General features: G+C 45.8%; 1 protein-coding gene across 1 annotated transcript in view; it reads right to left on the reverse strand.

Moving 5' to 3' along the window:
* Positions 1 to 13,117, reverse strand: part of LOC126233427 (uncharacterized) — a 511,079-nt gene that overhangs the window by 30,391 nt on the left and 467,571 nt on the right. The window contains exon 12 of the mRNA XM_049942864.1: positions 6,819 to 6,995. Within this exon, the coding sequence (XP_049798821.1) occupies positions 6,819 to 6,995 (177 nt within the window). The remainder of the gene's footprint in view (positions 1 to 6,818; positions 6,996 to 13,117) is intronic.

The raw sequence follows: 13,117 nt of genomic DNA on the forward strand, positions 1-13,117 counted from the left end.
TCCTGAGATCACATTTGTCCTTGATGTGGGTTATGTTACACATCGACTACTCAATTTGTATATTTTGCTTATTTTTTTCATAGTTCGACAAAACTTCTTCCTGTTTTCTCGATTGATCTGTGTTCAGTTTTTCAAGGCCTATCCACTGTGCCAACTTATAACTAAATCTGAGGGGGGTGCGATGGGGAGGTTCCCTTGTGAGTGCACTATCCGAAAATTACCTCGAGCAATTAAACAGAGAACCAACTCGTGGAGATAACATCTTGGACCTTCTGATAATAAACAGACCCGAACTTTTCGACTCTGTAAGCGCAGAACAGGGAATCAGTGATTATAAGGCCGTTGCAGCATCCCTGAATATGGAAGTAAATAGGAATATAAAAAAATGGAGGAAGGCTTATCTATTTAGCAAGAGTAATAGAAGACAGATTTCAGGCTACATAACAGATCAAAACGAAAATTTCTGTTCCGACACTGTCAATGATGAGTGCTTATGGAAAAAGTTCAAGGCAATCGTAAAATGCGTTTTAGACAGGTACGCGCCGAGTAAAACTGTGAGGGACGGGAAAAGCACAGCGTGGTACAACAACAAAGTTAGGAAACTACTGCGAAAGCAAAGAGAGCTTCACTGCAAGTTTAAACACAGCCCAAACCTCTCAGACAAACAGAAGCTAAACGATGTCAAAGTTAGCGTAAGGAGGGCTATGCGTGAAGCGATCAGTGAATTCGAAAGTAAAATTCTATGTACCGACTTGACAGAAAATCATAGGTAGTTCTGGTCTTACGTTAAATCAGTAAGTGGCTCGAAACAGCATATCCAGACACTCCGGGGTGATGATGGCATTGAAACAGAGGATGACACGCGTAAAGCTGAAATACTAAAAAACCTTTTTCCAAAGCTGATTCACAGAGGAAGACTGCACTGCAGTTCCTTCTCTAAATCCTCGCACAAACGAAAAAATGGCTGACATCGAAATAAGTGTCCAAGGAATAGAAAAGCAACAGAAATCACTCAACAGAGGAAAGTCCACTGGACCTGACGGGATACTAATTCGATTCTACACAGAGTACGCGAAAGAACTTACCCCCCTTCTAACAGCCATGTACCGCAAGTCTCTAGAGGAACGGAAGGTTCCAAATGATTGGAGAAGAGCACAGGTAGTTCCAGTCTTCAAGAAGGGTCGTCGAGCAAAACTCTTGGCATATATCCCTGACGTCGATCTGTTGCAGAATTTTAGAACATGTTTTTTGCTCGCGTATCATGACGTTTCTGGAAACTCAGAATCTAGTCCGTAGGAATCAACATGGATTCCGGAAACAGCGATCGTGTGAGACCCAACTAGCTTTATTTGTTCACGAGACCCAGAAAATATTAGATACAGGCTCCCAGGTAGATGCTATTTTCCTTGACTTCCGGAAGGCGTTCGATACAGTTCCGCACTGTCGCCTGATAAACAAAGTAAGAGCCTACGGAATATCAGACCAGCTGTGTGGCTGGATTGAAGAGTTTTTAGCAAGCAGAACACAGCATGTTGTTCTCAATGGAGAGACGTCTACAGACGTTAAAGTAACCTCAGGCGTGCTACAGGGGAGTGTTATGGGACCATTGCTTTTCACAATATATATAAATGACCTAGTAGATAGTGTCGGAAGTTCCATGCGGCTTTCGCGGATGATGCTGTAGTATACAGAGAAGCATTAGAAAATTGCAGCGAAATGCAGGAAGATCTGCAGCGGATAGGCACTTGGTGCAGGGAGTGGCAACTGACCCTTAACAGAAATGTAATTTATTGCGAATACGTAGAAAGAAGGATCCTTTATTGTATGATTATATGATACCGCAACACACACTGGTAGCAGCTACCTCTGTAAAATATCTGGGAGTATGCGTGCGGAACGATTTGAAGTGGAACGATAATACAAAATTAATTATTGGTAAGGCGGGTACCAGATTGGGATTCATTGGGAGAGTCCTTAGAAAATGTAGTCCATCAACAAAGGAGGTGGCTTACAAAACACGCGTTCGGCCTATATTTGAGTATTGCTCATCAGTGTGGAATCTGTACCAGGTCGGGTTGCGGAGGAGATAGAGAAGATCCAAAGAAGAGCGGCGCGTTTCGTCACAGGGCTGTTTGGTAACCGTGATAGCTTTACGGAGATGTTTAGCAAACTCAAGTGGCAGACTCTGCAAGAGAGGCGCTCTGCATCTCGGTGTAGCTTGCTGTCCAGGTTTCGAGAGGGTGCGTTTCTGGATGAGGTATCAAATGTATTGCTTCCCCCTACTTATACCTCCCGAGGAGATCACGATTGTAAAATTAGAGAGATTCGAGCGCGCACGGAGGCTTTCCCGCAGTCGTTCTTCCCGCGAACCATACGCGACTGGAACAGGAAAGGGAGGTAATGACAGTGGCACGTAAAGTGCCCTCCGCCACACACCGTTGGGTGGCTTGCGGAGTATAAATGTAGATGTAGATGTACTCCACCTTCCTCAGCATCCGGCGCCGAAGGAAGGCCGCAAGTATCGCTTCACGCTTAATGATATTGTCTTTTACGTGGTTTTTAGCGGCAGCAGACGGTGGGCGCGATGAAAGATCGTCTGTCGACTTGGCGCTTGCATGTATCTTCTTTCGCCTCTCTCACGTACACAATGATCTCTCAGACTCTCTTCCCCAAGATTCACGGGTCCAGAGGACAAGGCAGACGCAGCCACCGCCAGAGGGTGTCACCAGGACACGACCCCATGGAGACGGAGCCTTCACCTCCTCTGCGTCCTCTCATCCTACCCATGGAGCTGGACCCGGCCAAACCGCAGCAGTCGCCGCCTTCTTTATCTGATTCATGGCAGCAGGAGGTGGACGCGTACCCTTGTGGTCATTTTCCGGGGGACGTTTCGCCAGAGCGCAGGCCAGACGTTGTTGGGGTACGGCTGGAAGCTGGACGTCCCCTGCAGCCACAGCTTCCGGTCCACCAGAGCGCCCACACTCCTCCATCCCCCGCTGTGGTTGCACTCCATACAAGATGACGGTCCGTCGCTTTCGGGGGTGGGGGTGGTGGGAGGAATGTTCTGGAGTAACCACAAGTACCGGAACGAAGGTGTGGAAAGCAAGAGCAGAGAAACCAGTGAGGAAACGACGGCCAATGGTGTGCGGAATTGGAAAGCGCCGCGCGTAGAGCGACACCTGAGAGAAGGGAATATCTGCGACGCTCTTGCAAGCCTCGGCTGCTCACATCGTCACCGGAACGTGGACGTTAGTTATCAGTGACCTGTATCAACTTGCCTGAACCGTTCACATATCAAGGACTATATACACTACCGCCATTAAAATTGATACACCACGAAGATGACGTGCTACAGACGCGAAATTTAACTGACAGGAAGAAGATGCTGTGATATGCAAATTATTAGCTTCTCAGAACATTCACACAAGGTTGGCGCCGGTGGCGACACCTACAACGTACTGTCATGAGGAAAGTTTCCAACCGATTTCTCATACACAAACAGCAGTTGACCGGCGTTGCCTGGTGAAACGATGTTGTGATGCCTCGTGTAAGGAGGAGAAATGCGTACCATCACGTTTCCGACTTTGATAAAGTTCGGATTGTAGCCTATCGCGATTGCTGTTTATCGTATCGCGACATTGCTGCTTGCGTTGGTCGAGATCCAATGACTTAGCAGAATATGGAATCGGTGGGTTCAGGAGGGTAATACGCAACGCCGTGCTGGATCCCAACGGCCTCGTATCACTAGCAGTCGAGATGACAGGCATCTTATCCGCGTGGCTGTAACGGATCGTGTAGCCACGTCCCGATCCCTGAGTCAGCAGGTGGGGACGTTTGCAAGACACAACCATCTACACCAACAGTTCGACGACGTTTGCAGCAGCATGGACTGTCAGCTCGGAGACCATGGCTGCGGTTTCCCTTTGACGCTGCATCACAGACAGGAGCGCCTGCGATGGTGTACTCAACGACGAACCTGGGTGCACGAATGCCAAAACGTAATTTTTTCGGATGAATCCAGGTTCTGTTTACAGCGTCATGACGGTCGCATCCGTGTTTGGCGACATCGCGGTGAACGTACGTTGGAATCTTGTATTTATCGCCATACTGGCGTATCACCCAGCGTGATGGTATGGGCTGCCATTGGTTACACGTCTCGGTCACCTCTTGTTGGCATTGACGGCACTTTGAACAGTGTACGTTACATTTCAGATGTGTTACGACCCGTGGCTCTACCCTTCATTACATCCCTGCGAAACCCTACATTTCAGTAGGATAATGCACGACCGCATGTTGCAGGTCCTGCACGGGCCTTTCTGGATACAGAAAATGTTCGTCTACTGGCCTGGCCAGCACATTCTCCAGATCTCTCATCAACTGAAAACGTCTGGTCAATGGTGGCCGAGCAACTGGCTCGTCACAATACGCCAGTCACTGCTCCTGATGAACTGTGGTATCGTGTTGAAGCTGCATGGGCAGCTGTACCTGTACACGCCATCCAAGCTCTGTTTGACTCAATGCCCAGGCGTATCAAGGCCGTTATTACGGCCAGAGGTGTTATGGGTACTGAATTCTCAGGATCTATGCACCCAAATTGCGTGAAAATGTTATCACATGTCAGTTCTAGTATAATATATTTGTCCAATGAATACCCGTTTATCATCTGCATTTCTTCTTGGTGTAGCAATACTAATGGCCAGTAGTGTAGCTTGTCGCCCCTCGCTTGCGACTACTACTTGTAAATCTCCAAAGCATTGTGAGTTGTTTTATAGAAATAAATCCACTAATCTTATTTGTTTGAATTGTTGTATAGCATTCCGAGAGCGCTGCATCCCATAGGCACCCTCTTAGCGACGATTGGGCAAGACCCCACAAAATATCCACCCAGTACGTATCTCTCGCACTATCTGACTACAAGAAAAACGTTTTCCCATTTTATAATTCGAAACACATAGGGTCGTTTAGCATTCGCAAATGAAAGTATTAGAGGTTGAGGTTTTTAATACGGTTTGACAAGTGTAATAAATTTAGATGAAAGAATGGCACATTTTTGTTGCACCTTCATGATTGGTAAGCCTGATTATTCCAAGGACCGTATAAGGATTTCAACAATTTACATCCTACAGTTCATTGTTGACAGCCGCCTGAATTTGTCAGTGTGTCGCCTGCGACTGAAAATGGAGGAAACTGAGTTTCGTGCTGTTATTAAACATTTTCATTTAAAGGCTTCGACTGCCGCACAAATCAAAACAGTATTGGATTAAGTTCACGCAGACTCTCCACCACCACTCACCATCATTTGGTTTTTGATTAAGAAATATAAACGGAGTTGGAAAAGCGCCTAAGACGAAGCAGGCTGCGGGCGTCCAGTTGTGGTCACCACAAAGGAAATCACTGACAAAATCAGTGATACGGTTATGCAAGGTTCAAAATGGTTCAAATGGATCTGAGCACTATGGGACTTAACTTCTCAGGTCATCAGTCCCCTAGAACTTAGAAATACTTAAACCTTACTAACCTAAGGACATCACACAACACCGAGCCATCACGAGGCAGAGAAAATCCCTGACCCCGCCGGGAATCGAACCCGGGAACTCGGGCGGTAATGCAAGGCCACCGAATAAAAATTCGTGAGATTGCTGAGACTGTAGGCATTTCAATTGAGAGAGTGCATAAGTATTGCTGGAAGAAGTAGTTATGAAGAAGACGCGTGTGAGATGAGTGCCACGATTGCTCACTGGCACAATATGTCGACTCAATGCCTGGCGATGTTTAGTCGCAAGCTGACTTTTTGCGCTGATTTGTGATTGCCCCTGAAACCGGGATCCATCATCACACACCAGGGTCGAAGTGGCAGTGAACACAATGGCTGAAAAAAGACGAAGGTTGGCATGCATAGATGTGATCTTTCACTAAGGTAATGGACCACCCCACACATCAGCGATAACAATGGCGGAAATGCATGAATTGGGATTTGAAACGGTTCCTCACCCACCCTGTTCACCAGACTTAGGCCCAAGTGACTTCTTACTGTTCCCCAACTTGAAGCTTTCGTTGCTGGGAAGAATTTTTCATCAAATGAGGAAGTGATACTTGCAGTCAACGAGTATTTTGCAGAGTTTGATTGAAGCTACTTTTCCGATTGGACGAAAAAGGAGGAGGACCGCTGGACCAAGGGACCAGGTGTGTGTGCCTCAAAGGAGCCTATGTCGAGAAGCAAGTTGAGTTGTTTACGAAACAAACATTTTTCTTGCTTTTTTAGCTAAATTTATCGAACCATCGTACACTGTGTGTTAGTCTACAGTAAGTGATAAAATTAACTGTCTTCATTGTATTGATTTTAAATTTAGTTGCATTTACCATCATTACTACACCGGTACTTGAGCTGTTGGACGACGACGTTCTCAAAAGTAACTGAAGCGTTTAGTTTGCACGACCGAGTGAGCCCTGATCAGATAGCAGTATCATTAGCCGAGCTAGTATTGGCCATCTTCGTCAACTTCTGCCCAGCTGTGTGAAGCTTATTCGCCCTCCTCCTAGCGCACCACAGCCGAGTGAACACCCCTCAAACCGGTCACGCACGTATCGCGCTCTAGGGATTGTTGAAGTCAGCGTACTGTTGGCACGCCAAGGAGACAAGCTGGTGTTCTGTCTCAGTGTCATGAAAGTTGAAGTGGCACCCGTCTGACATGTCGTCCTGGGGCCCAAGCACAAACAGAAATGACAGATGAAATCTAGCCGCCGTGTTGCGGCAGCCGTGAGGCGCAACGCAGCTGGCAATGAACAAAGTGTGTAGGTAGTACCTGGAGCAACAGTACCTGTAGAACCACCAGCCGCCGCCGTAGGAGCGCGCACAGGGGCAGCACTCTGGCGCCTGGTCCTGCTTGTTGTCCACGGTGCTGAAGTAGACGCCGTTGTGCGCGGAGAACGAGTCCGAGGCGTTGCCGCGGTACCCCGTCACCGACAGCCGGTACCACTGGCTCTCAGCCGCCACCCTGCCGACAGCCACACCTGTACACCTGCAGCTAATACACACACACACACACACACACACACACACACAAGGCGTTGCCGCAGTACCCCGTCACCGACAGCCGGTACCACTGGCTCTCAGCCGCCACCCTGCCGACAGGCACACCTGTACACCTGCAGCTAATACACACACACACACACACACACACACACACACACACACACACACACAAGGCGTTGCCGCAGTACCCCGTCACCGACAGCCGGTACCACTGGCTCTCAGCCGCCACCCTGCCGACAGGCACACCTGTACACCTGCAGCTAATACACACACACACACACACACACACACACACACACACACAAGGCGTTGCCGCAGTACCCCGACAGCCGGTACCACTGGCTCTCAGCCGCCACCTTGCCGACAGACACACATGTACACCTGCAGCCAATACACACACACACACACACACACACACACACACACACAAGGCGTTGCCGCAGTACCCCGTCAGCGACAGCCGGTACCACTGGCTCTCAGCCGCCACCCTGCTGACAGGCACACCTGTACACCTGCAGCTAATACACACACACACACACACACACACACACACACAAGGCGTTGCCGCAGTACCCCGTCACAGACAGCTGGTACCACTGGCTCTCAGCTGCCACCCTGCCGACAGGCACACCTGTACACCTGCAGCTAATACACGTACACACACACAATCATAGTGATACTATGTCACAGATCAAATAACTTCCGGGAATTCAGCCAGGTAACACTTTCAGCGACCGCCGATATTTCGGCGGGAGAACACCCCGCCATTTTCAAGGCAAAAATTCCCGGAAGTTATTTGAAAGTTGTATACGCCAGGAGAAACTCAGGTCTATGTCACAGATGTCTAGCCATGTAGTGACTCTATAGTACTCAGGGTGCAACGGGTGTAAGTGCGGATGTTTTTATACATGGTACCTTAACAAGTACACACATCAGTGTGTTAGTTGTTTTTCTCTGTGTCGAACAGTCTTCCCACAAACATGTCACTCAATTTACTACCTGATATTTCCTGCATGGTCATAACTGCACCGCTAAGTGGTCTACACCTGTCAGTATAGGCTAACCATTTTGCATCCACGCCTACACGCTTAAACACCCAACCACCTGCCAGGGGAAAATTAGCATTTACGACTTGCTCGTGCCACTTGTACTAGGAGGTACTAACCAACCTAAAAACATACAACTCCTAATAGCAATAATTATTAGTCTGCAAATGACGTAATACAGATGTAAAGTTGTTCAGCACACTGTTCTCAGTCAGCATAAACCTATCTGCACTTACACATGTTTCACCCTATATATCGACTCCTCCGAGAAGGCACATGTGACCACCAAGTAACCTAGACTGTTACAGCTCGTGTTTGTGACATGAGCAGCTGGCCAACATGTGAACCAGTGGACATGGCTGGTCAAACGGTTGACATGTGGACAGTCTTGGAGCGAGGTCATAAAATACGCAGTCGCACTCCCTGGCCTAACAACCATGAGCAGGGGTGGTCGAACAGTTCTCGCAAATGCAGAACACGAGCAATACGGTGTATCTGCCAATGTATTGAGGGGTGGGGAGAGGCGCACCTGTTCCATGGGGTAGTTTTGGAACCACCTGAATTAAAACAGCACAAACCTTCTCAGCGAAATTTCTGAGTTCTGTGTAGAGAGGCAGTCACCAGATCTGGTTACATGGCGAATAAATTGGAGTTCTGACTAGTGCTCTACAGCCAGTTACCTATGGTGCTAACATAGGAGACGACGAAGAAATGGATGAGCAAGTAATGTGATGTAAGACAGTGAATGGACATTGGCACCACTATAGATGGAGTTAATACTCTAAAATTCGAACCACAGAAGCTGCCAACATGAGTGACTTAGATGTAGATACCCTTACTACACCAAAGCAGCTTAGCTCACTTCATAAAGGCGTCTTATCTTCTAGAATGCATACCAGTTTGGTTGCTTTCGGAGTATGCTGATTTACTAGCTCCGTTTTTAGCAATTTTCTACAACTGCTCGCTCAACGGGAGATCCGCACCTAAGGACGGGAAAGTTGCCCGAGTCACACCAAAACAAAAGAAAGGAAGTAGACACATAACTCATATTAATTTGCAGTAACATCTTAGAACATATACTGTGTTTGAACATTATGAAATACCGCGAACGAAACAGTTACAGTTTATTGTCACATAGCACGAATTTCGCAAATATCATTTTTCTGAAACAAGTGGGCCGGTCCCTGTGGCCGAGCGGTTCTAGGAGCTTCAGTCTGGAACCGCGCGACCGCTTCGGTCTCAGCTTCGAATCCTGCCTCGGGCATGGATGTGTATGATGTCCTTAGGTTAGTTCGGTTTAAGTAGTTCTTAGTTCTTAGTTCTAGGGGACTGATGACCTCAGATATTAAGCCCCATAGTGCTCAGAGCCATTTGAACCGTTTGAAACAAGTGGCTTTTTATTCAAACGAGCTAATGAGTGCTATTGAAAGGAGATCTAAAGTTTAGTTTACATCTTTGGGTTGCCAGAAGGCTTTTGACACTATTCCATATAAGTGACTTCTGATCAATTTGCATGCCCATGGAGTCGTACGACTGGATCGTGACTTCCTATCACACCGTTCGCAATAATAGACAGAAGGTCATCGAATGAATGATATCTGGTGTTCCCCAACCAGACGTTATAAGCCCTCTGCTGTTTCTAATCTACGACGTGCGGCAATAAAACAATGAGACTGATTTTCTTTGCAGGATATGTCAACCCAGCAGGCTTGCGTAGACATAATACCTTTGACCTTAGTCTAAAAGCTGCTTCTAGCCCAAGCGGCACATTGATGCAACTGCTCAGTCGTGAGTTGTGCTGTAATAAGTTAACACGTGTTTTTGTCTCTCGTCACGGAAGTGGAACCACATAATATTGCGCAACGGTATGCCATTTCTTTTTGCGTTAAATTGGGTGAAAACGCGATGACAACTTACGGTAAGCTTCAGACGGCTTTTGAGGAGAAGGTTATGTCAAGAGTTCAAGTTTTTCGTAGGTATAAAATGTTTAGTGAAGGCAGAACGAATGTTGAAAATGAAGACTGCAGTGGACGACCATGAACCTCACGGCTGGATGTCAACTTGACCAGGGTGCGTGAATTCGTACAATCTGATCAAAGATCATCCATGAAAATAATTGCTGAAGAACTGAACTTCAATCGAGAAACCGTTCGTCTAATAATAAACTGAAGATCTTGGTATGACAAAGATTTGTGCAAAAATAGTCCCCATAAATCTCATACCACAACAGCGAGAAACACGGAAAAATGTGGCAGCCGATCTGTTAGAGCAAACGGAAATCAATCCAGAATTGTTGAGCCGTGTTATCACTGGTGATGAAAGTTGGTTTTTTCAGTACGATCCAGAGACAAAACGCCGAAGTTCGCAATGGTGCTCAAAGGGATCACCCAGACCAAAAAAAGCTCACATGTCAAAAGTGAAATGCATGTTTGTGTGCTTCTTTGATTCCAAGGGAATTGTTCATTAAGAGTGGGTGCCTCCTGGACAAACATTTAACCAATATTACAACAAAGAAATTTTAGAAAGACTTCGTAAAAGAGTTCTTCGTGTCCGTGCCAACATTGCTGATAACTGGATTCTGCATCACGATAATGCGCCATCCCATACTGCTCTGTCAGTGCAGCAATTCTTAACCTCAAAACAAATTTCAATACTACCACAGCCACCTTAATCACCAGATATCGCTCCGTGCGACTTCTTTCTATTTCGAAGAGTCAAAACGGCGGTGAAGGGCACCATTTTCAAACGACACAAGATGTCCAAAAAGCTGTGACGAGAGTCTTGGAGGATATTACAGAAGATGAGTTCCAGAAATGTTACCATCAATGGGAGAAACGCTGGAAAAAGTGTGTGCAATCAGAAGGGAACTAATTTCAAGGAGACAACACTAAACTTGACTAAAACGGTAAGCAACTTTTTTTTTCACATCCGTCACGTTACTTTATTGTCGTATCTCGTATGCTTCAACCCTTGGCCCGAAAACCAACACTCATGCCCTTTTGGACGCCAGGTTAAATCACTCCATTTCCGCATTACAACGACTGCAGTATTTTCGATTTGTCCCTCCCCCCTCCCCCCTCCCCCCCCAAACATTGCAACATGATTAATGTACCCACGATTCTTAGTGCTGTTACCTGCTGTCTGTGAGAGGTTGCTGCACGTTGACATATAACACAGACAGTGGTCACGTTAATGTGACCGGACCGTGCACAAACTATTTAGGAGGTAACATGAGGAGCTAGATAAAATGTGTGTATGGCGCGAAAAGTGGCAGTTGACTCTAAACAATAAAAAGTGTGAAAGTTCTTCACATCAGCACTAAAAAGAACACGTCAAATTTCGTTTACATGACAAATCACATTAATTTAAAGGTTGTCGATTGAGCTAAACACCTAGGGATTACAATTATGAATAACTCATGATGGAACCTTCACAAAGGAAATGTTGTGGCGAAAGCGAACCAAAGACTTCATTTTATTGGCACAACACACAGAAAAAGCAACAAATCTACTAAAGAGACGGCTTACACTAACTTGTCCGTTCCCTTGTGGAGTATTACTGCTCCTCTAGAGTCCTGCTAGGATCCTCTCCAGATAATATTGGCAGAGGACATCAGAAAAGTTCAAATAGGGGAAGCACGTTCTGTTAGCGCCAGTTATGCAGAGAGTGTCACGCATGTGATGCACGATTTGGGGTGACAATCATTAGAGGCGTTTTTCGCTGCGGCTAGGTCATTAACGAAATTTCAGTCACCAAATTTCTTCTCCAAAGGCGAAAATATTTACTTGACTCCCACCTGTATGGGGAGAAATGACATAACATAATAAGTAAAAGCTGAGTTCGCACGGATAAAGTTGTGAGTTCATTTTTCCCGCTGTTATTTGAGAGTGTAACGGTGGAGAATGTTCTGAAAGTGGTTCTATGAAACCACTGCGAAGCACTTAAGTGTGAAATTCAGATTGATCATGTACATGAAGATCCTGTGTGTTCTAATACACTTCACGTGTAGTACAAAGAAGCAAGTAAGTTGAAGTTTATACAGATATGTGATTTCTTCTTGCTTTGTCTCAGAATATCATTACATTTGTAAGTGGGAAATTAGTATTTTTGCTACCTAAACTGTACGTGACAAAAGGGAGACCCGATGTGTCGCAGTTTTTGGAAGAGCGGAGGACTGAACTGTAAGATGTAGTTAGCTCGTGTGGGCTGTTGTATGAAATAGATAGAGGAAAGTCTAATTACTATAATCATTTGAAACAATTCCACAAAGATTATTACCACGAGGGTCCAAAAAAATAAAGAAGTGTTCAATTTTGGAAAGGAAAGCATGTACATGAAAAATCGTGAAAATAATTGTGTGCAAATATATCGAAAACTTCTGACAGGAACACAGGGCTTATATCAGATTGTGTGTGTGTGTGTGTGTGTGTGTGTGTGTGTGTGTGTGTGTGTGTGTGTGCGTGCGTGTGTGCGCGGGTGCGACAATTCTGTAATTCTGAGGAGAGAGGGGAAGGGAGGAAGAGAGAGAGAGAGAGAGAGAGAGAGAGAGAGAGAGAGAGAGAGGGAAATTTAACCATTTTGTCGGCCTGTGAACAAAATATGCAGAAAAATGTATTTGAAATTAGGTTTTCTTATTGTGGGTTGAATGCACACCATCCGAAATTTTAAGCTTCTTTCAACAAGAAAGTGCTTCGTTAAGGTAAGAGAGAGAGACTCGATTAATTGTATGCCACCAATCTGAAGATTTGAATGCAGTATAGGGAATAAAAGTCTGTGAAGATCATGCTGATTGGGACATATGACAATCTTTATTTCATTTTTGCTGCAGGTAAAATATTTAGCGTCGCGGCGTTATTAATCTGTAGATGTTGTTTAGGTTTAGAATGATATTTAGTAATGAAGAATTATGGAGAATTCATAAAGAGCAATAGAACTCTTGTAGAACTAATATCCTGTAACCGAAAGACAGCCTAGTTTTATCTCAAAACGGTGGTCCATGAGGTTACAGTAACAAGCTGTTTGCTATGAAACTTCGTGG

The sequence above is a fragment of the Schistocerca nitens genome, chromosome 1 (genome assembly GCF_023898315.1).
Source record: "Schistocerca nitens isolate TAMUIC-IGC-003100 chromosome 1, iqSchNite1.1, whole genome shotgun sequence".
NCBI lineage: Eukaryota > Metazoa > Arthropoda > Insecta > Orthoptera > Acrididae > Schistocerca > Schistocerca nitens.